General features: G+C 41.1%; 1 protein-coding gene and 1 long non-coding RNA gene across 3 annotated transcripts; one reads left to right on the forward strand and one right to left on the reverse strand.

The window, feature by feature from the left end:
• Nucleotides 1–9: 9 nt before the first annotated feature.
• Nucleotides 10–20,656, reverse strand: PCF11 (PCF11 cleavage and polyadenylation factor subunit). Of its 2 annotated transcripts, none has more exons than XM_037376766.1 (16): nt 20,055–20,656; nt 15,043–15,168; nt 12,525–12,713; nt 11,916–12,107; nt 9,938–11,046; nt 9,487–9,676; nt 8,736–9,378; nt 7,150–8,645; nt 5,745–5,832; nt 4,894–5,013; nt 4,250–4,355; nt 3,379–3,562; nt 2,739–2,894; nt 1,879–1,971; nt 1,365–1,400; nt 10–786 (listed from the first exon to the last, which is right to left on the reverse strand). In XM_037376766.1, the coding sequence occupies exons 1-16, from the start codon at nt 20,241–20,243 to the stop codon at nt 565–567; spliced, it is 5,139 nt and encodes a 1,712-aa protein (XP_037232663.1). In that variant the 5' UTR covers nt 20,244–20,656; the 3' UTR covers nt 10–564. The 2 variants fall into 2 exon arrangements, with proteins under 2 accessions (XP_037232663.1, XP_037232662.1); XM_037376765.1 differs by having other exon boundaries at nt 4,250–4,358.
• A 216-nt stretch (nt 20,657–20,872) lies between these two features.
• Nucleotides 20,873–23,121, forward strand: LOC119143035. The gene is made up of 2 exons (XR_005102555.1): nt 20,873–21,262; nt 21,966–23,121. It is a non-coding gene; the product is annotated as an uncharacterized LOC119143035 (long non-coding RNA).
• The last annotated feature ends 903 nt before the right edge of the window (nt 23,122–24,024 follow it).

The following is a 24,024-nucleotide window of genomic DNA, read 5'->3' on the forward strand; positions in this document are numbered from 1 at the left end:
TTGTTGTTGTTGGTTTTCTTTGTTTTGTTTTGTTTTTTTGTCTTTTTTTTTTTTTTTAAATTCTGGATATGTAAATTTTGTTCAAATAAGTTTAAGAAGAAAAGAAACTTAGGGTTGTCTGTCTGAGAAGTTCCTGCACTGCCTCCCTTGATAACCCACCTATGGGACAACTGAAGGAAGTTATTTGCTTTCATTTTTCTGAATGTTATTGAGCAAAAGTTTTTAGTTCCATTTAAACTGAAAAAAGTACAGAAACACTGTCTTCATTTGATGGTGTGCATAAACATTACACTCCATATATAGCAAAAATATCTTTTATTTATAATTTACATTTCCACAAGTGAAAATTGTACATTTTTACATATACCATTTCATTCCATTAAATTTTCACGCATCTACAGAACTTTCACACAATGACACCTGAAACTGTGCAGGCAATAAGAAATTCAAATACAAAAATGTATTTATTAACCAGTAGTTGAGGCCCTGCCTCCGTTTTTATTTCATATAAAAAGTATTTGCCTTCCAGAGTTAACACACAGCATCTCTTCAGTAAAAAAATGTTCATACCTCAGTTTGAGCAGACTCATCGGGTTCTGTTTTTATATCTGTAGATGCAGGTGTGCTCTCTTCTGCACAGGCAGTAGGGGTGTCATCAGGTTCTTCTTTGACTTTAGGTGAGTCACAGGACTCCTGTGTTTCTTGTTTAACAATGTTCAACACTATATTTAGTGGATTTTCTGCCGGAGTCTTGCTGGGAGATGGTGTGCAATCAAATGATGATGTCTGCAAAGTGAAAGTCAATGCAGCTTTAACACACATTTAAATAACCATTTTTAGCTTCTTATCCCCTTTTTACTCTTTTTCAAAATGCAAACACACTGATGGTGAGGCACCCAAAATCCAAACTTCTACTTTATCAAGATCCTAAGAAAACAGGTATTTATTTTAATAGCATTACTTTTTCACAATTACTTTGAAAAGGTATCATCCAACCAGTGATGGAATGCTTAACACATTACCATAAACTATTCCCTGCTATTAACACACCCCAACACCCATCTACTCCATTTTTGCAAGTTCCTACGATTACGCATGTTACTCTACAGTAAGCTCATGACGTGTTTTTCAAACCACAGTTTTGGTTTGGTTGTGTACGGTGCACAAGCTGTCCCAGTACAGCATGTCAAGAAACTTAGAGCTAATTCTGTATTATAAACTTGCCATGCCCAAGGCCTTTGAATCTTAGGCAAGAGAAATGGGTAACACATTCTCAACACATCTGCTCCCTGCAATGTCAAGAGATCAAGCAAACAAACTGAAAGCAAAATGCTTAAAAAAAACATGAAGGAGAATTCACTTACATTTTGGTAATCTTCATAGCAAGATGGATGGTAAATCTGAAAAGAAATGTTATACATTTAAATATATAAATTATAGCAGGATCACTGGTTATGAACAGAACAGTGTCAATTAAACATCACACAATTTATCTAGAAAAACAACAGTATGAGCAGACCAACTGTAGTGTCAAATATAACTGGGAAAAGATTCTGTGTGTATTTAGGATTAGTTATCATGCAGAAGCCCAGTAAATGGTAGGCATTACTTGCATACAGAAATAACCAATACTTACACCCATATATAGAAACACTCCTTTCTAGCACTGCAGTATAAGGGAAGGCTAGTGAGCCTATGCTAATGATACCAGGACTTCATGCATTTCCAAAGATTAAGATATTTATGTGCTAGGAAGCCAGGAAAACTACCATGGGAATCCCTCAGGAGGAAAAGAGCACCTGGCCCTCACTTTTTTTTTTCCTGTAATCCTTCAGGTTTTTTACTGTTAAGTATCACATTTAAGTAAGATGAGGTCACCTTTTCATCTACTCTGATAGCATTCTTCAGGTGCCACTCTTCCTCTTCCTCGTCCCAATACTGTTCAAATTGCTCTTGACAAATTTCACAGCTCTGAAAAGTTATTGGAGTAACAGAGGTAAATGCTTATTGCAACAATTTACTCAACACATGAACTTCAAGAACCTATTGTCAAATAAGGTTCTTTTAAATTAAGATAAATACATTAAGACTACAACACGATCTTTCCTCTACACTTTAAAAATAGCTTTAGAAAACCTTAATCAAAATGAGTGTAGTCTGCAGACTAAGCAATGATTACCATCTAGCCTTGAAGACTGTTGTCACCTGAGAAAGGTAAGCTTTGCCCTTTTAGCTAGGAAGTCTCTGCAAAACACTTTGTAACAACCTAACACTGTTTTACTGTCATGTAAAACAGTACAAGGATTTTATTAATTTCATTTACAGCATTATCTTCACTCTTCCCCTTAATCTGGAGCCTCAAGTTAAAAAAGACAGAACTTCTGGATGAAGTATTAACGTTTTCAGTACTTCTGTGCAAAATAACCAACTCGGGACAAAGCACAAAAGGTACTTTTCAAAATGAAAACAAAGGCCTTCATGGCTTGGCAGCTAGTGTCTTAGGGGTTCAGCATGTAAAACTAAATTGTCATTCCAACATCATTTGTGTTTGATTACTACATCAATTCATCTACCAAAACACATCTACCAAACAGTAACTACTGGTTACTTTGAGGTATTTATACACCACTATGAAGTGGTGTATATACAGCCCACTGTATGAAAGAATGCTGTAAACTTCTTTCAAGTATTAGATGATTCTCAGTATCTAGGCTAATAAAAAGCAAGCTGAAACTTACTTCAACTGCTCCAGCTGGCCCAGCAGGGACACTCTGAAATTCCTTCTCTTTTGCAGCTTCTTGTGTCTTCAAAACAACCTCTTCGTGAGCTTTTTCAAAGAACTGGCTTTTTGCACGCTCCTCTAGATCAGCTATTTCTTCAAATTCAATCCAGTCCTAAAGAAAAAGTTTTCATTCACACAGACACTGACAAATAACTAGAAATGTTTAAAAAAATAAATCTCAGTGGAAAAAAAAATATATTCCCAAAGTACCATATTTAATAAATCTTACTTCATTAAAACTGAAATGCTCTTCACATGTAGCATTAGCACAGTGCATGCTTTCTCACAATGTTACACTTCAAAAAAGCTTATTCCAGAAAAACCACTATCCTTCAATTTCCATTCCATTCTCAGTGTGATGAAAACAGTAAAAATAGCTTCAAACTGTTTATTGTTTTTACAATTGCCATTACAATTGCCTTTTGTATTCTGACAGGCATTTCAGAACTACTTGAAATATCTATCTAAGACATCATTGTTTACCAAAGGCCAACTCCTGTGATGATGTAAATTTCAACTGCAATCCTAGAGCAGGTATGTAAGGAAACCACAGAACCTGGCCTGTAATTTATCAAGTCACATACTGCATTACTTACTGTTAAACTGTAGTACCATCTTCTGTGTGTAATTTTTCTGCTAACATCTTTTTCTGTCCTGTTCTGACGATAATGCCAGTCCAAATGATCTGCATAAACATCCGTCTGTGAAGTAGTGAATCTCATTCCACATGAGTAACACTGAATTCCAGTGTACAGTCGATTTATAACACTATCATAGCGCCTACAAAAAGGAAGGGGGGGGGAGGAAAGTCTTAAGATTTCTTTGAAAAGAAACAGTTAAGAATTTTCTCACTAAGATGTTTCATATGCCCACAAGATTAGAGGAAAAGCACAAATCTAACTGCAAGGTTAAAGCACACAATATAGCTTAATTCTTCCTGATTTTCAAAACATAATTAATTGAAACATTCAAATAACAAACAATGGGCTGCTATGAACTATTTATGAGAAACACACTAGGGTTGTCTTGTGCCTATGAGCTTCATCAGCTAATAGTGCATGAAATGGCAATGCCTGCCCTTGGCTCTGTTTTGGAAACTACCACAAAGGTGGTAAATTTAGTAGTAACAAAGGAAGAAACACTTACTTCCAATACATATCGCAACCTTACTGATTAACAACATCCAACTTGCATAGTTTTCCCAGCTTAATTTTCCCTCTTTTTCCTCTCTCAAATTCTCCAAGGCTAACATAAAAAACTGCAGTTCCCTTAGTCACAAAGTGACATATAACCTTGCAAAAGCTCTCAGCTGTCTTGGATTAACTACCTAGATACTACCAAAAGCTCTCAGCTGTCTTGGATTAACTATCTAGATACTACCATGTCATCATTCCTACTGCACTGTAAACTCAGTTCTATACGCACTAAGTTCTTCAACTGTGAAGTTAGTGAGAGTTCTATACGCACTGTCTAAGTTCTTCAACTGTGAAGTTAGTGAGGTCTGGAACATTTTGATCTTCGTTCTGGTCATCATCTTCCTCTTCAGCAGCTGGCTGGGCTGATGTTTCATTCACTTCTAGAAAGGATAAAGATATTTATCAAAATTTCAGTACGTCAGAAAGAAATTACATGCTTCTGAAAGTTATTTTATTCAAATATTAATAAATACAATCTGACTATGCTAAAACACAAGTGTGCAATAGCTAAGTCAGTTATCTTCTAACATCACTATAAGAAAGCACACAAGATACTGTAGGTTACTCAGAATTTAAGTTTAGGAAAACGGTATGTCACCTCAGTCTTTGGCATTGAAATTCAGTCTTCACAGACAGAAATACTTCAGAAAGTAGTAAGAATCCAACTACAATCAAGAACAAGTTACCGAGGCGCAACACTAAAGACAACACAGACTGCTCTGGATAGCTGAAGTGTACAAATTAAACAAGATACTAAGAATTCACTCCATCCTATGCACCAAATTCCTTAAATTCCTTCCCCCAAACAAAGTTCAGCTTCAAAAAACATGCAGAAGTTTACTGTATTTTTTATACTTAGATTTACACTTCAGCTGTGGATAAACTGAGCAGTTAGAACACAACGGATCTACATACGTGCTGAAGTGGAATCAGTTTTTGACAGTTTGAGGATCCCGGTTGACAGCAGTTTAGCAAACAATTCATTGACATCAAGCTGTCCAAGGTGGTTATCAGGATATGAATGTGGAAGGGCTCCTGGGGAATAACATCGACATTCAAGGAGACAGAAGGTTAGCATCAGAAATTTACTTTGCTTTTATCAGCACATTTCACAACATGCTTTTCCTTCTGCTTCCTGTTTCTTCAATTTTACTTCCAATTATTTACCAACTCTCTTTGCTTTATGTCTAGTCCCTGGCTGACTTCTTCCCTTGCAACAGCTTCTTTCACAATGTATTTCACATTCTCACAATTGCTACCTAAGCTGGTTGCCCATACACAGATTTCTACTGGATAGAGTTTATTGAAATGCAGTATTTTCCTTACTTTACGCTTAAATATTTCACCAAGACTATCCTACTTCATTACCTACTTTAACCATTTGTAACTTTTTAGAAGCTTTTCATTACTCATCACTCATATACTTAACTATGTTTACACACTCTGGCAAATGCAAGCCAGACCTACAGACTGGTGCCTTCCAGAAAAGCAGACTAAATTTTTACTTTTTTTTTTTTTTTTTTTTTTTTTGTGCAACTACATACCAAACCCATGCAGTTAATGAAAGCCTTCATCGTTTGAGCGAAACCCCTAAAAAGATGAAGGTACTACAAAAACCACATCTATGGTCACCTCACTGAGGAAGCTTCCCTTAGGGTCACACAGACCAAGTACACAAGGACATTACAAAAGGGTAATTTGTGTGACCACTAACAAACAGAACCACCCAAAAGAAATAAAAGGAGGTTAATTATTTTGTTACATACCTGTAGGGTTCTGAACAAAACTTCCAGGATTTGGCAAATACTGTTGACCTTGTCCATAAGGCCCTGGTTGAGCAGACATGAGAGAAACCTGTGAAAGTAAACACTTAAGTATTTTTTGTATAAAATGCAATTATACATTTTTTTTTATTTCGTATTTAACTCCTTCCAGGAGTGATCCACATCATTTTGGTATTGAGAGGTTCACAAATTACTACATGGCCTTTCCCTCATTTTCATTTTCCACTAGAAACAATTCAGAACACATACTCATTTTGCCTAACATTTAAATTAAAATGTATCACCTTTTTTTCTACCTATCAAGCCTTCAAACCACATCTCCAAATTTAATACTTTGTTTTAAATTGCTCTTGTTCACCAAATCAGAGCTCATCAGAAAAAACCTGGAAAAAACAGTGTATGTCTATTAACAAATGCCACAATTAATTATTATCTTAAGAACTAAAATAGTATCCACTTACACGAAACGCATCTTGAAAGGAGGATTTTTGGGCAAACTAGCTACAGTAAAAAAATTTTTTATATCTGAAGCTTAACACAGTTGTAATAAAAGGGGGGGGGGGCGGTGTCACTAGTTGGCTACTTTCTGGATTTACAACTTGTTTTGTCCCATTAGAGGTTAGCAGGACATATGACCTGCTTTGATACAATCTTCATGTTCAATTATTATCCCCCAAATGAAAAATGCTCTCTACAGTCTCTAATCTACTGAAAGAAACGACATAGTTTCCACTGATTTAGAGTATCATTTGCCCCTTTTTAAAGAGAGTATTTCCAACAGGCAACTCCAAAGGCAACTGAACTCATAAAGCACACTGGTGCCAAGACAATTTTAAAAGACTGTAGCTCAACAAAGTCCGTATCTTTCTCAATTCCCCCAAGTAATGGGTATCTCTTTAAACATGGCTTCTCACCAGCTGCACTGCTGCAAAAAGACAAAAGAATTATTTTGGTCCATTCTAATTCTACCCCTCTTTAAAAAATAAAACATGTATATCAATTTACATTATATGTCCCATGCTTTATAAAGAATTCTATAGAATTCACTTTTGTGCAAGTTTTACAAAACCACAAGCCTCCAATTACTTAAGTTTTGTTTTCAAGTTAAAAATACTCATTTCAGGGTCATTCATATTCTAAGCTACAAAGTGATTGTGAAGATCCACTATTTCGTTTACTTTGTAAAAATAAGATTCTTTTAAAAATAGCAATGCATGTCCTTCTTAAATTATCTAGAAACTACTGAAGAGGATGACTTTAGCTTGAAACCAGCTCCCAGTCTGCCAGCTCTTCAGAAACATCTTCAATTTTCAGAGGACGAAAAACTGCTAATGCTCCACACAAAATTACTTCAGCAAGCAAACCATTTAATGCCATCAGTTCTTACCTGATTACTTCCCATTGGCATATTATTGAAGTTTCCATATTGAGGACCCTGAAGACCTTTTTCATCAAAGTAATGTCCAGCTGTTCTCAACGGGAAATTCTGTGCTCCTGGGCCAGCTGGCCCATTGAAGTTTGGTCCAGGCGAAGCATCAAAGAGATCAGGTCTCTGGAACTGCATCCCGTGAGATGGTCCATTGTAGCTCTGGCCGGGATGTTCAACAAATGGACCACCTTGTCCATACGGTGACACTTCTAGTCTTGAGGCAGGATGGTTAGCTACATTTTCGAAACGTGCACCTTGAAGGCCAAGGGGCAAGTCAAATCTAGAGGCTGGCTGGTGCGGTCCATCAAATCTTTGAGGTATGGCTGTATCAAATCGTGGTTGCACCTGTTGCCCAGGTGCCCTTTCAAATCTTGGGCCAGGCTGTCCATGAATCCCATCAAATCTTTGCAAGAGAGACAGCTGTCCAGGCTGACCATCAAATCCAGCTGCATGACAACCATCAAACCTTGGACCAGCCCGACCCAGAGGACCATCAAATCGAAGTCCACCAGCCCCCTGGTGTACTGGTCCATCAATCAGCCTTGGACCTACACCTGGCTGACCATGTGGTCCTTCCAATCTGAGCCCACCACCTGACGGTCCATGTGACCCCTCAAACCTGAGCCCGCCACCTGATGGTCCATGTGGCCCCATAGGCTGACCATGTGGCCCCTCAAATCTTAGGCCACCTCCAGGTTGACCATGTGGCCCCAATGGCTGCAAGTGTGGCCCATCAAACCTGAGGCCACCCCCTGGTTGACCATGAGGCCCCAAGGGCTGACCATGGGGTCCCTCAAACCTGAGACCACCCCCTGGCTGACCTCGAGGCCCCATAGGTTGACCATGAGGTCCCTCAAACCTGAGGCCACCTGAAGGCTGACCACGGGGACCCTCAAACCTCAGACCAACTCCAGGTCCTTCAAATCTAGGACCACCTACAGGCTGCCCTGCAGGCCCCTCAAACCGCAATGGCCCACCTATCTGCCCAAGAGGTCCCTCAAACCTCAGTGGGCCTCCTCCACCAACCTGTCCTGGTGGTCCTTCAAACCTTAGGGCTCCTGCCAGCTGCCCTGGCGGGCCATCAAATCTTAGGGCTCCAGCTCCCCCTGCTCCTGCCAGCGGTCCATCAAACTGAGATACACCTGTCCCCAGCAAAGACCCCTCAAATCTCATAGCAGCCTGTCCAGGTGGCCCATCAATTCTGGAACTTGAACCAGCAGCGGGACCATCAACAAAAGGACTTCCTTGTCCATCTACCCCAACCCTTGCAGCAGCCTGTCTAGGTGTCCCATCAAATAGAGGTCTGTCTTCCATTAGTGCACTTATCCTCTGCTTTGCTTCAATGCCTCCAAATCTTGATCCTGAACCTTCCGGAAATGGTGCTTTCTCCGGATCATCATACCTAGCTCTTTTGAAACGTTCACTGAATGGTGATCTTGCCTCTTCTCGAACACCTGGAAAAAAAAACACAGAACAAACCAGAAAAAACTCACTGAAATGTTTCCAATTATTTACCAGATGTAAAATAAAGCAGAAGGACATACCAGCTTGCCCAAGAAGCTGTCTGTCTTCACGATTATCAAATCTGCAGATTGCATCACCATCTATTTTCTGGAACTCTGTTGTGCTCTTCCCCTGTTGTCTGAGAGCATCTCTAAATTCATCTGATTCTCCCCAGCTGTCATAAGGATCAAAGTTCTTAGAACCTCTTGCTCCTTTAGTAGCATTCTGTTCCTCAAGTCTTCGTCGACTCTCAAGTGATGGGACGTTATCAGCAAAAGGTCTATTAGTGCCACTTACAGGAGAGTGTCTCCTTGATCTTTCTCCAAATGGCTCTTTTCTGTCAAACTGTACTCCACGCTTGGCTTTTGCTTGCTCACATTCTATTCCAGGAAGCAGTGCATCAGGTATATGATAATCCAAAATATCATCCGGATCCAAGAGATCAAGCCTTGATAACGAATGCTGAACTTGTGTTCTTTTCAGTTTAGCCTTATGTTCATAATATGTTAGCTCTGCATCCGACAGAAGAGGTTTCTTTTTCAAACCACATTTTTCCTCTGCAGGGCTATCCCAGATGTTACATCTATGCTTTCCTTCCTGATACTGGAACAGCTGTCGGATCTGATGAGCTACCATGAGGAACTCATCTTGTGTTATTTCACCAGATGCTAAGCGTTCATTGGCCTGTAATATGAAGTTAAAGTTTAGACTTCCGAAAAGAAAAGCAAACTATACCCAGGACAATTCTATGAAGTGTATTCTATGAATAATATTAACATTTGTTTATATTACCTTCTTAAGTAATTCTCTCTTGCTTGCAGATGTCAACTCTTTGGGAATCTGTAAATTGGCATCCACACTTAACCGATGCTGCTGCTTTGGTGCTCGGGGTGATAAAATTCCTTTATCAGCAGGCCAGTTTTCCCGGTGTCTTTGGTGAGGGGATTTACCAAGTGCTTGGTGTTCTTCATTCTGCTGTGAGCTGAAAGCAATAAATTTAAACTACAATTACTTCTTTGTTTAGGACATAACTGTTACAACCCTGTTAAAACTGATCACGGCAAAACATCACCACCACCTTACAATCCAAGTATGCATCATTTCCATATTGCGTGAGAAGACATAAATTACTGATTTTAATGAACTGCACAGTGCCACAGAACTGCAAAGCCGACTATTCTCAAGTCAGCAGCAGAATTTCCACTGACTTCAAACAGGTGTTTAAAAAAAGATGGTAACTTACTTTTTATTTTCTTCCCAACCAGATTTCCACCTCTTGCCTGATTTGGATCCTTGCCAGTTTTCTGCATTCTCCTTTGGATCAGGAGCAGCTTTTGTAGAATGCTGGCTTGCTGTTTCTTGGGGCCTGTCTTCCTGGGCTTTTTTCACTCTCCTTGGATCTCGCACCTCTTGTTTAACATTTCTCTTATTAGAATTTCTTTCGTCTCTTGCCACTGGTGTGCCTTCTTCAACATGAGACTGCTTAGGGCCTATTGGACGTATCTTTCCAATTTTAGGAGTTGATGAAGTAGGAGATAAACTCCTAAGTCGTCTCTTGGGTGATCTCCTCTCTCGTCTTTTCGGAGAATGCGTAGATGGTGACCGTGCCTTAGGAGAGCGTGATCGTGACCGTTTTCTATTACTTGATCTCCCTTGTTTTCCACCCTGTTTTTCTGAGTCTTCTGTAGTCGTGTCTTGTTTCTGAACAGCACCATTAATTACTTTATTTCTGCTGCCTGCTGGCCTGTGTTCACACGTCTTATGTTCCTCTTTTTCTTTTTTCTCTGTATTTCTCCTTTTTTCTTTCACCTCTTCGTCTTTGCCCTCTGACTTATCTTGAAGATGTCTTTTCAGTCTTGGATCCCGTTTACTGATTTCAGATACTTTTGTGCTTTCACATTCCTGGGTTTTAGTATCTTTAGTATTGGGCAGCTTATTTTTCAAAGGGGATGGTGATTTAGGTTTTGCTTCTGACTGGTCAAGCTCTTTCTTCTGTGTTTTTTCACTTGCTTTCAATTTTTCTGGCTTTGTTGAGTTCTGTTTTTCAGCCTGTGTTGTTCTGTTTGCCTTGGTATCAGACTGACCAGTTGTGTTCAGTGGAAATTCTTTCCTGTGAGATTGATCTTTAGCATGAGAAGAATGTTGAGCCATCCTGTTAAGTCGAGGATCCCTATTTACTATTTTCATGTCATGAAGTGGAGGACTTGGGGATGGTTTGTTTTTTTCGGATTGCACAGCAGTCTGATGAGGTGATTTAACTGTCATATGAGGTGTGGGAGACATGTGTTGCTTGGAAGGTGCTGGAACTGAAGCTATAGTAGATGATCCTTGCTGAACACTAAGAGATACAGCCTGAAATAGAAAACAGCATTAATCTGCATGACAAATTGACTCCTACCCTGGAATGCTCATACTCTGTCTTGAAACGAAAACTATATATAGAAATTTCTTGAATGTTAGGTGATTCAGCCATTTAATAAAAAATGACCCATTAATTGCCAATTACAAGCATTAAAATATTGCACTATTCAATAATCTATATATCTATATATCTACATATCTATATATCTATAATCAAATTCAAATATAATGCAGAATCAGTACTACAAAGTCAATACTGCAGAATATGTAACTAAGGCACATGTTCTCATTACAGTGTTAGTTTTCCTATATTTCACACGCTCAAGGCAACTAAGCTGCCAAGTTATCTGATACAATTTTCGTATTTCTAAACTTCAAAGAAGCTTTATTTTGGTATGGTCAATTACCAATGCAGCAAGATATTATAAAACAATACAGCTTAACCACCATCTTCAGACAGTAGCATCTAACCAATCTGACCTGAGGAAACTGACTTTGTTTCCAACAATCAGGCTTCCTCGCTCTGTGACAGCAATTGTATTTGAAAAAGCCTGGCTTGCTGTGACCCATAAGAGGAAAATGAGGACCGTAAGTAGGCATCATTTTGGAGGTAAGAACAAAAACCCAAGAACTTCATTTTTTTTTCTTTTTACGTTGACATAAGAGTGCAATTCTTAAGGTTTTTAAATAACAAATACTGTTCAGGAACCCCACATCATCTTGCACTGCTCTAGTCCTAAAATAGCTACACTTGTCTAACGAGAGGAAAAAAATCATGTACTGCATTTACCAGTATAGGTAAGTACTACCCAAAAGAAAGTCAGACCCAACTATAAGGTTTGATCAACTATCCTACTCACCAACTGTGCTTTAGTCTGTTCCAGCTCCAGCTCTAATTTTTTTTGCTGAAGTTCTAACAACTGCTTTTGCTTTGCAAGCAATTGCTGCCTTATCAATTGCTCCTGTGTCAAATTCTTTTGTATTTCAGGAACAGCTGGAGGAGTAGAGGCACCAGAAGTGACAGCAGAGGTAGGTGCAGAAGATTCCTCTGGCTAAAAACAGAATTAAAAAAATTTAAGTTTAAAATAGTGATGGAATCAACTAACTCCATCTCCTTTAACTGTCATCATGATCAGTACTGGGACTTAGTTGTGTAGTAGTTAGAAATTGCATTTTTAAAATGCAAAATGTAACTAAAACAATTTAAAACTCTTGTCTCACTAGAATTTGCCTGCTGTGACAGGTGTACATCATTTAATATAAATCCATGAATGTTCCAAAATACAGAATACAGTTTTGAAATATAAAAAAACAAACCCATCAAGTATTCTGAATTCAGAAATTCCTCTTATCTGACTACAAAGCCCAGATACTTCACTCTTAATATACTACATTGTCAAAAAGCAGCAAACAAACAATGAAAACTACACATATTACCATCTGTTCTTACAGTAGGCATAAAAACTTACCGATTTATTTAAAAACTTAGGATTCACATGGATGCTAGAAGTATTCACATTTGGGGGCAGAGGTTTAATTGGCCAAGCAGGATCTAATGAGTTGACTCTGACATCAAGTGCATATAGTTTCTTCAAAGGAAAAATATCATCCCATGTGGAGCGTAATTTAAATAAACTTTTCCTAGTATTTTCATCCACCTAAAACAATAAAACAATTCTATGGCTTGTTAAGTTAATATAAAACAATTTCTTAATCTTTTCTGTAGAACTTAATATTTCATTTCTTTCCTATTTCTATCAGCAGTTTGCCATCCTTTCCTATCAGCAGTTTGCCATTTTAACACATTGAACTTGCTACACAGTGCAGATCATACATCTATACCAACAGAACCAGTAACAGAACCTCAAAGGTGGAACTGTTGTTTCAAGGCCATTTGAAGGTTTTGTTGTGTTATTACCATTCTCTGACAATTTTCTTGCAAATTTTCCATTACCAAAATTCTCATTTTACTTGCCCAATTTCTGTGGAAAAAAATACAGTAACAGAAATACTGAAAGGCAACAGCCTCTGAGACAATACATTATTCCAGTGTTTGTGCTGAATGGAATATAACAATGACAAGTCAGAAAACAAACTTTGTGAACAGAAAAGGTGTTTTGCTCAGCTGTTTAGTCAATGAAGGAATTTTTTCCAACAAATGTAATAAAAGGGGTTAGCTACAATGAAGTTAACCATATTTCAGTTCAGCTGCAAAATTAGACCTATCTGTGAGCCACAGATCAAGTGTACTCGTAGGACCAGTGCCCATTTTATCCTTCAGAAACAGTTAGTTTGGATTATCTCATGACAGGTGTTAGGAATTTATAGTGAAGTAAAATTTAATTCACCATAACTTGAGTAGTTCAATTTATAAATGAAAAACATCTGAGGACAAAATATATGCAGCTGTCCTACTGTCAATATCCTAATGTCAATATCCCAATTAAATAATTGACTAAATAGATGGGGTTTGCTGCAGTTTTATTTTTAAGACATTACAGCAAGACAGAACAGTCTCAAAAATTTGGAGGTTCTTTCAGGGAAAAGCAGGAACTTCAACAAATTAGTTCATACTTAGCTACTGGAGGGGGTGGGGGTATGGGGGGTGTGCCTCTATACAATTCTGTACTTTTACTGAGGGTATGAAGTTCACTGCAAAACGTGCAGAAATGACTGAGCAAGTGCTCCTGACTTCATGACGTTTCTAAAGATGCCTTAGTGAACATTTACTGATAAAAAAAAAATTTGTAACAACGTCAGTGCTGGAATTCTACTGTCATCTTTTAACATGACCAATTAATCTAAGTGACTGCCACTTTACACAATTAATTCATATTAATTAAATAGTTCTAATTAGCTTAGTAGACAGCTAACCTATAAAACTGAAAATTAGTTGTTATCTAGAGCTTCAGCCTGCAACATTAAATGTAATTCAGTAAAAGAACATCTACAATTTAACACTGAAGAAAAAAACTAAGTGCCTGCTTCCCTATCTATCTACTCTACACACAGCAGTTCTTAAGTTTTCTATGGTCATTATTACAATCTATTCCTGATTTCACCATGCGTTTTACATCTGAAAACCATATATAAAGCACACTGGGATCTCAGATCCTCACTGATATGTAATGATAAATATGCAAAAGCTACATTCGTCTCGTTCATACAAGATGCCACTTCCTTATAGCATACAGAAAACCACAGAAGTTAACCCTTCACTCCTGATCCAACTTAAACCCATTCAAGTCCAGCCATTCAAAACCTGGACTTCAATCTGACTTTCTTACTGAGGAATACACGCAATGACTTCACTGGGTTTAAAGCACAAAAATTAGAAGATACGGCAGCAGTTTTCAATGTTGAATGAAATTAAAACACATACTTGTAATGTAATACAGCGATACATTCTAAGGCCCTTCCCCCGCCTAGCTGTCCTCACCCCCACCCCCCCAAACCACAGACCACCAGGAGAGAATCAGGTGTCAGTGCTATTCGCTCTTGACAGTTTAAGCACTCATTTTGCACATCACAAATAAGGTAAATCAGACAATCTTAACTACAGGAGAGAACAGCTCTGGGAAATCCACAAGAAACTGATTCTCTGTCTATTTTTGGCATGAAGACTATTTACTATCTTAAAAATAAACCAGTAATTCATAATTAATTGGTCTATACATTACAAAAAGTCCATCCAGGTAAGCAATCATTAGCCAAAATACTGTTAGTAAAATCTTGCCTGGATAGGAACATTACAGAACTTTATGAACCACATTAACTAAAGACTTCGCATCTTTCAAGCTAACATGAAACTGACATGCTTGATAGCAGCAGAAATAGTCTTCCACAGTATAGGTACAGTACTGAGATTTATAAGAAATAATCAATTTGTATAGTTTACCACCCAAGAAAACCCAAACCTGAAACATATTTGTTTTACCAGGAACAAATTTTGCTTAGAATACAGAACTTTTCTGAAAGTGTATATACCTTTTCAAATACACAAATAAATGTTGCAACTAGGTTTTTAGTAAATGCAGTAAGATATTCTCTTCCCACATTCTTGACAATGGAATCCATAAGGTACATAACGGGTAGCTTCTCTGATGCAGGAGCCTGGAGTAATAAGAAGAAACTGAAAAGTTTAGTACCACAAAAACACATTTTAAGCTTTTTAAATAAAGGGATTACCAATCCCAGAAATACAGACCTCTCTTTTTGGTTGCCACTATAAACACCAAGGGATTTGGCTTGGGATTTTTTTGTTTATACAAAAACTTAATCTGGAAAATCGATACTCCGTTCAAAGTATAATGCAGTGGGTCTATCACACAAAAAAAGATCACCTTAGGTTATTTTGTTTGTGTATCAAGCTTTGGAAAAAGGCAAAAAATAAAAAAAAAAAAAGAAAAAAGAAGCCCACAAGACAGGATTGCTGCTAGTGTACTGAGTGTAACCTTTCAAAACCCACTTGAGAAAGTAACTTTTAAGTTAGCAGGAAACCATCGTTAGCACTTCAAGGAACTTCTAAAAAAAATAGTTTATAACTCAAGCCTCCTGAATGCTTGTTTTTCTCGATTTCACAGAAAACAAATCAGACTTCTGGCAAACAGCCCAAACTAGTGAACTTCTGTAGCTGTAGATTATACGTCGAGTATCAGAGTCTTTTCATAAACTACACACAGAATACGTCGCAACTATGTCACTGTAATCCAATCCAAACAGATGTAGCAAGAAGTCCCATCCTCTCTTGGCACTTGCAGATAGCAACAGTTCAGATCTCCAGAGTGCACACAAAAACGTCGTCAGAACAAAGTTCAAAATCCAGAAAACTCAAACCATCTAGTTGACCAGGTAAAAGCACAGACAAGCTCAGGAACTGCAACCACCGTTTTCACAGAAGGGAGTCTTCAAACTCTGGACACATCTTTGCTACAAGTAGACGACTTGGGTTTTGTTGATTTTTGTGGTTGTTTTTTTAAGTCCATTTTCAAAACTTGTAGCAAGTTTGTGTAATGCAAGTGTGGTGACACTCTAATGTACACAAAACACTACTGGCCCAGATCAAGGTGATTTTAATGCCCACCATTGGCTTTCACAAAGCAGAAGGCACAGCAAAGTTCCAGAAAACATCAGCAAGTACACAAACTTGTTGAGGAGGTCAACACGAAATGACACCACCACAAGCTGTGTGTTGACCATGATCCCCTTAGAAGCGCATCCACTTGTAATACTTTAAGTCCCATTCGCCATCCGGTAAGCTCAGGATAAAACCAGAATAACTTCACTCACTGCTCATTTTTAAACAGGATAGGCTAGTAGGTTAATTAACGCCTTACTTCGCAGCCCCATCGTCCAGACAAGTGTGTGGAAGTGCACTTGCTTTACAATTTTAGATTTAATTCTTTCCCTTTTAAGGTGGTTCACAAAAGGGCACTGAGTCAACAATACTTTTATATGGGTAAATCACAATGTTTCCTCACAATTTGAATGTGTATTAATTTACCATGACCTGAAACAATTCTGAAGAGGGCAGAATTCCTTGTTAGTTGGGGCGGGGGAGGGGGTGGTGGCGTGTCACTGCCTTTAAACATATTGAAAAAACAGGCAGGTGGTGTATTTTGTACATAAAAAGACAGGAAAACACAGTAAAGTTAGCTAAAACTACTCGCAGCACATTACAAGCCTATCTTACACCATGACGTTAAACTCAGCTGTAAACAACCTAATATGCAACAGTGTTAGAGTAAAGGCACCTCTCTAGTCTCAGAAATCAAAGACTATGGGGTCAACAGCTACCTGATAATAAAGTGACTGTGGAATACTGGTTTCTTCTTTAAAGCAGTCTGCACAATGGCACATTAAAAACACCACTCTAAGGGCTGATAAAAAATGACAGTGCACCATTTCTGACTTTTTAAGTCAGCTGTTAGGGAAACAAAGTCTCAGAAGTACCTATGCCCAAGAACTACTGCCATCGCATGTTACCTTCTTCCATTTCACCAGTGGATGGAATTACCTCACTACACTCAGCTAAGCTTCAAGTTTGCAATGCTGGGGAATCATTTAGTAGCAAAAGCACTGTAACAGGTTAACTGTCTGATGCATAATGAAAGTGACAGTTAGAAGTAATCATACACAGAAGCACTGCCATCTAGGAAGGGAGCCTACTTCAAACTACGGCACAGAATTAGAAGCTTAGCAGTGTACTCTGCTTCAAATACAGAATACTCAGGTGTCATATTTTAAAGAACCACGACTTAAAATGCAGTTGGAACATTTAAGTCTTCTCTTCTGGAAATGTTTATTATGTCAAGGTTTCTAGCACATATACCAATAACCACAAAAGGGAATCTCAAACTTGAATGTATTTTGTTTTCCGGCGATCTACAGTATCCCCTAGCAAGAAGGATGCCCACGACAGAAACCAAAAGGCAGGGAGGCGCCGCATAATCACCAGAACACTAACTCTGAGCTCATCAGCATAAAATTAAAGACTTCATTACAGAAATCCCACTGTTCCTTCAAATAACGTAGGAAAGCTATTGTTGGAAATGTGTGGCTCTTTTATTGGTTTCCTAAAATATTTCATGTTTAAAACCATATCTGGCAATCGAACCCCAAGTCAAACTTGTGCAAAAATTTGTTTTTTTTAAAAAAAAACCCACCAAAACCAACCTTGTATACAAAATGGGTCTTGGAAACAAATTCTGCACTATACAATGGTAAATAAAAAGACAAATACATATTTCACACGTTTTATTTACAAGTTTTATAATACCAGTCACACATTTCAGAACCATTTATTAAACGTAAAGCAGACCACTCAAGTTTTACACTAAACAAACTGTCTCCAGGCAACACTTTTTAAAAGTGGCTTAGTAAAGGAGATCACTTTCCAAGAAACTACTAAAAACTTGCCTTGAATAAACCACAGTCACAAACAGTAACTAGGCAAAACTAACCATTGATACAGGATTTAAGACAGCTTTAAAAAAAAAAAAAAAAACACACTTCAGGGCAGGCTCTAAATCACCCAGAAATGAAAAAAAAAAATAATTGACAGCATTGATATTTATCACAAATCATTATATACACATCCACTGCCCTTTAGGAGATATAATGGTGAGATCTATTAAGATTACGAGGTCGCCTCCCCAAGGAATGGCAAAACTCAGCCACTGGCAGCTTTTAAAACTAGACTCCAAGAGGTCTGTGGAACACTAAAAAGCCATCCTGCATTGATAGAAAGATAGATTAAATAAGTGATCCTTCCCTCCCCATCATTAGACAGTACAATTCTCACCATTATAAACCACGACTTAAAGCCAAAGGAAAAAAGCCTTTCAACTCCTGAGATCAGAGGGAGCAGGGAAACAACGGGGGAGGGGTGACTGGCACGAATAGGGGGGGACTGAAAGAAGAACCCTTTTCTTACAAAATGCTCTTGTTAAAAAGGTGCTGTAACCCCCTCATCCATGTGCTGTGGCTGACTGATGTCAGCAACTGCCTGGGTTGGGCTCAGAGGGAGCCTCCTCTTTCCCTTCTTTTTATATCATGTGCCTCAGACGCCATGTTAGGATCCTACAGGCTGCTGCAGTTTCTACAGTCAGGAAGAATTTCTTCTTCCCCATTCTCAACCAATAAACTTACCTAGCCAAAATAAATTAAACACACACACAACACTAGCGTTACTCAGGGCACAAATCACCTGAAATCCAAACGTATTAGCCCAAGCCCACAGAATTTTCTCTAATAAGGCAGAGCAAAACAACCCCCCCCACCACCACACACACTTCTCTATCCGAAACAGATGATCACTTTTCACCCACAAACTTTTCTGGAAGATAAGGGTGCCCACCCCCCAAAATGAGTATCTCACAGGGACCGCACTGGGAAGGTAGCCTTATCTTAACTGATACTTAGAAGTCATTAGATTTAGCCCTTCAGAAATGGACAATTTGCGTGCTATAAACTTAACCTTATTTTCATTCCTTTAAGCTACCCCCCGCCCCCCCTCTCCCCCGAAAACACCCAGATTCACAAAATCTCCCAGTCGGGCTCTCTCTAACGATCGCAATATTCACCTACTGTCGAAATCGCTAAATGCAAGGATTTAGACACCAGATTCGAGACACCGAATACTGGCTCCATGTAGGGGAAAACCCAGCCACAAGGGCGAGGTGCTGCTGCCCAGTCACTGCCAGGCCGCCATGTTGTGTCTGATATTTACACGGGGCTTAAACCGGGACCCACGCTGCCCTCCCAGAGCTGTGGTGGGGCGAGCCCCAAACCCTCCCCCCCCTACTACCAACAGGGTGGTGCGGGGGCTGTTCCCCTCCCTCGAGTCCCCTGCTCCCTATGGGGTGGAGGGTAGAAGAAGCAGCAGCAGCCTTAGCGATGAAAGGAGGAGCCCCCGACGTGCCGCCCCGTGCTCCCTGATCCCACCTCACACACGCTTTCCTCCGCCTGTTTCCCCCCCCGGCGACCCCAGCCTGCTGGCCCTCTCCCCACTGCCCCCGCCGGGGCGCTCCCCACCCTACCCCGACCCCCCGGCACCCTCAAACTCCGTTCAAATCCTGCTCCCTAGCTCTGCTCGCCCCACATCGGTAAACCCCCTCCTCCACTACCTCCACGTCCCCTGAACCTCCCTGACTCGCCGCCCCCTCCCCCCCCCGCCTCCGGGGCCCAGCTATACCCCTCCCGCCGCTGGCCTCCTCACTCCATCCGGCCCACTGCTTCCCTCCGAGTCTCTCCCTCTCTCTCGCCCCACTCCCCGTCTCTAAAGCCCTCTCACCCCGGCCCTGCTTCGCTGCCTCTGCCCGCCCCGTCCCTCCACCCTCCTCCTGCCACCCCGCCGCTGCCCGCCTCCTCCCGCGCTGCTCAGCAGGCCGTCTCCCCCACGCCCTTCCTCCTGAACCCCCGAGGCCGCCCTAGCCCGCTGCCCCGGCCGGTCCCCCCAGCAGTATAGGTAGGAGTAGTAGTCGGTGGAATATAAAAACCTTGGCGATTTGCGCCTCGATCAGGGAGACGATGTCCTTGGCGAAGGGCACGTTCTCCTCAGCCAGGATGGTCAGCATATTGATGTGCGGCTTGCTGTTGAACGTCAGGTCCTCCAGCGACGACTGGTAATCGCGGCACGCGTCCTCCCGGGCCTCGCTGCTACCAGCGCTGCTCTCCGGGGCCGACATGCTTCTCCGACCGGGGCCCGCACCAGGACCCGACCCACCGACCGAGAGCCCCCTCCCCGCGATCCCCTTGCCGCCGCCGCCGCCGAGCGATGCCGCCCCCCCCGCCGCTGCCGCTGGGCTCCTCTACCGCATCCTCCGGGCTGCGGCTCCCGCTAGTTGTGGTGCTGCCGTCTGTGCTGCTGCTCCTTCGGCCGCCGCCGACTCAGTCTCAGCGCTCACAAAATGGCGGCGGCAGCTACGGTTCGCAAACCTCTTCCTCCAACCGTTGCGTCATGTGAAATTGTTCTCAGGAAAGGGGCCGGTAGCTTGGAAAGCCCCTTTTGTTCCCTTACCGCGCCCCGATTGGCTGGCGCCCCGTCTGCTCAGCCCGCGATTGGCTTGCCCGTCAATACAGCGGCCTCCGATTGTCTGAGCCCACCCCCCGTCTCCTCTGATTGGCTTTCGTCCCAAAGCCCCGTTGTCGCCCCGGCGTCCCGACTTGCAATTGGTCCCCTACCCCCCCCGCTCCTGACCTGCTCTGCCTCTTCCTCCCGCCTTCTCTGTTGCCCCGAGCTTTGATTGGTGCCCCTGCGCAGTCCCGCCTTTCCGCCACGCCCTCAATTCCGCCCCCCGCCCACCATTGGCTCAGCCGTTGGCATGGCAACGCCGTAGCCCACCGCCCCCGGGCGGGCCTGAGGCCTGGGCCTGGGAGCCGGCGGTGGGCGCTGCCGGGCGACTGCGGCCTCACGGCCCGGCAGGCCCCCTCCTCGCGAACGGCCCCTCGGCACCGGGAGAGCGGGAGCAGTCTATTGGCAGGCCTGTACCGGAGAAATCACTCTCTCCGACGGAAGCAAGTCGTCCGAGTACAGGCAACAGCGCTCGTGTAGGCCCGTCAGCGAAACGCGGCCTTGTCCTCTAACGGCCGTTGTGCCACAGGAGCTGGGAGGGCCGGTGTGACCCCGGGGTGCCGGCACACTGCTTGGTGCCAGGCGGGCCAAGGCACTGGATTTTTACTGCCTCATTGGTCTTCATTTGCCTCAGTAAGTGACCCTGTCCTCCCTGCTTCTCTGATGCTCCTCTGCCTTGCACCTTTTAGCTGGTCACCCCTCACACCAGTGTTTTGAAGTGTAAACAGAGCCAGGAGCAGCGCTTCTCCTTTTCACTACACTAGTAGGCGAGAGCCAGTATGGTCAAAAGTAATAAAACCTGCTAGCCTTTGGTCATGAGATTTGCCCAGAGGTACCTCTTGGAAGTTAGCTTGCTTACAAAGCATTTTAAGGTATAGCCATTCCTTCCCCCCACTGCATATTACTCATTAACTGTGGAGAACTGTCGGACTTGAAAGTAGGCCATGGGGGAATGCTTCATTAAAATACACTTTGAAAAACACATTCTGTGAGATCGTTTTTAAAATGCAAATTGTGTGTGTATATATGTATTAAAAAATTATATATATGTTTATATTCTTTTATATATATTCTACAGATATAGCAGAAAGATAGCGAAAATGGAGACCTGGCAAGTTCCTGGTAAAAACTGCTGTTGGTCGTTTTATCTGGATAAAAATATATATTAGTTTCTATGTTCATATTTGTATGCCCTTTCTGAAAAATGTTACCTTCAAAACAAGGAAGAAGGAACACAAACACACAGCATCTTTTATTTGCCTGTTGAATTGTATGTTTGTATTTGTTCCTGTAAGCCTTGCAATGCCGTACTTCATATGGCGCTTCGCCTTTACAGTGTGTCACCAGAAGATAAGAAAACGAAACTAAAGTTTCTGTCTTCGGCCCGACCAGCGCTGGGACTGCAAGACTTTTCTCAGCATAAATATTAGCCAGCTATTTGAAGACATGCTGTCCATGAAGAATATTAATTATGTACTAGGAATCAAGCCATAATGTAAACCCAATTTATTTGGCAAAAACACCACATATTGTTCTGCTCCTAGGGGAAAAGTGTGGGGGTGGGGAAACCTAGCTCCTCCTCAGACGACTGTATTTGTAAGTTAGACTCCTCGCTCACACTAATTACAGAAGCAAACCAAATAATACGGGAAAACTGCCTTGATGAGGATGCCGTGTGGTCCAAGACCACCCTCAAAACCAGATTTGCTGTTTACTAATCAGTGAATGACCGAGCCTGATGTGAGACAAAGCAGTTTGCTACCCTCCAGAACACACCTGGCTCCCTGAGACTGAGTACTCCTTACGTACCTGAGCAGATCCAGTATTTTAGTATGTTTTTAGTTTGTCTTTACTAGTAGTCTTCATATGAAGCCAGTAGTACCTCAGCAAGGTCTACAGGCTGACAGTGAGGAGTTGCCCATGAGACCTCCATGCTGATGGGTTTTGGGGACATTCTGAGCTCTAAACAATTCTTGAAACAGCTCAAGACTGGCATAGAAATGCCCATTGAGTCTGTCCTTGGAGTCTCTATGAAAAGTTCTTTATTACAGGAACTGTGTTGTACCAGCACTATGTGCAGAGTGTGGGTTTATCTATGCCTGCGAAGGCACACTTCATCCATGTGTTCTTGAAACGACCTCCTATCAAAGGCACAGCTTCACTGAAATCATTAGTTAGAAATGCCTCTGGTACAGCTATGCCCCACTGCTTCTTATCCCAGTTGACACAGCTGTCAGTTACAGGTTTTGGGTTTTTTTTATAGATGTAGCTTGGGGTTTTGCTGGTATAAAATCCACTAAAAAGCCTCTAGACTAGACCTACATGTAGCACACTTGACTTGAGAATCACCAAGAACTTATAATTAAAGAAGTTTTGCTGGATAGTTGTAAAATTATAGTACTACATGAGAAAATGTATTAAGGTAAGAGTTTTACAATGTAAAATTAATTCCAAAACATCTGCAGTTGTACTTGAAAATACTCATACTTGTGTTTATGCTTGAGCTTAATTTTCTTGGAAGTTTAATAAAATGCCCTTAAACTGTTTTATAGCTAGCCAAGGATAGAAAAAAAGGATCTGTCGGCACACAGAAATGTTCTTGCTGCTTTTCATTCTGGAAAAATAAAAAAAAAAAAAAAAGGAATTGAAAATGCATCCTTTTTGACACGTTTGGAGAAGAAAAGCATAGACACTAAAGAAACAAACACAGTGCAGATTTTTAAATATTGGCTTAATGAGATGTAAATTACCCCTCTGTATATAAGCTGAAGTCCTTTGTTCTCCAGCCGAGATTCACTTAAGGAAGCAGACAGTGTTTCTCTGTGGACCTCCCAAAGGGCAAAAATCTTTATACTCTCACCAAGCCTCCAAAGCAGCTCTGCTGTCATCAGCCTTGCACTCTTCAGTAGCTGATTTGTAGAACAGCCTCCACTAGAAAGTTTGCCAATGTAGCTACAGTAGGAGAGCTAGTAAACCCTCCTAGAGACAGGATCCAATTTAAATTGCTTTAATAACCATGTATTGCTTATATCAGAACTGCAAAGGAAGTTTCGCCGTTGAAGCTACACCTGCAGGTTTCCACCAGCAAAGCTGTATTGATTAGTGAATGCTGTAGTCCTGGTATTGCTAAATCAACAAAACTTTCAAGCATCACCCAGGTCTCTGTCATCTGCCAGTCAGGTTACTTGTTGTCTAGGTTACACAGGTCTCATGCAGCTTCCCTCACTTTTATTCACATTTAGAGTTGTACCTTGGTGACCTCTGACCAAATAACCATAAGCCTTTTATAACTGGATTATCTTCTGTTCAGAGCTAAGCACCTAGGTTACTCTAAATGCTGAGAGCCTAGTTTTGTTTGTAAGGTTGAAATGTAGGAAACACTGGAATTACAGACT

This window comes from Falco rusticolus, chromosome 2 (assembly GCF_015220075.1).
Source record: "Falco rusticolus isolate bFalRus1 chromosome 2, bFalRus1.pri, whole genome shotgun sequence".
Lineage (NCBI taxonomy): Eukaryota > Metazoa > Chordata > Aves > Falconiformes > Falconidae > Falco > Falco rusticolus.

What these genes read in the sequence shown, in the direction of transcription:
- PCF11 (XM_037376765.1), bottom strand. Translation starts at nt 20,243, where the DNA reads ATGTCGGCCCCGGAGAGCAGCGCTGGTAGCAGCGAGGCCCGGGAGGAC. An exon ending in AACAGACTAAAGCACAGTTG is followed by an intron (nt 11,047 to 11,915) that starts GTGAGTAGGATA and finishes TTTCTATTTCAG; the next exon opens with GCTGTATCTCTTAGTGTTCA. An exon ending in GGTTGGGAAGAAAATAAAAA is followed by an intron (nt 9,677 to 9,937) that starts GTAAGTTACCAT and finishes TATTGCTTTCAG; the next exon opens with CTCACAGCAGAATGAAGAAC.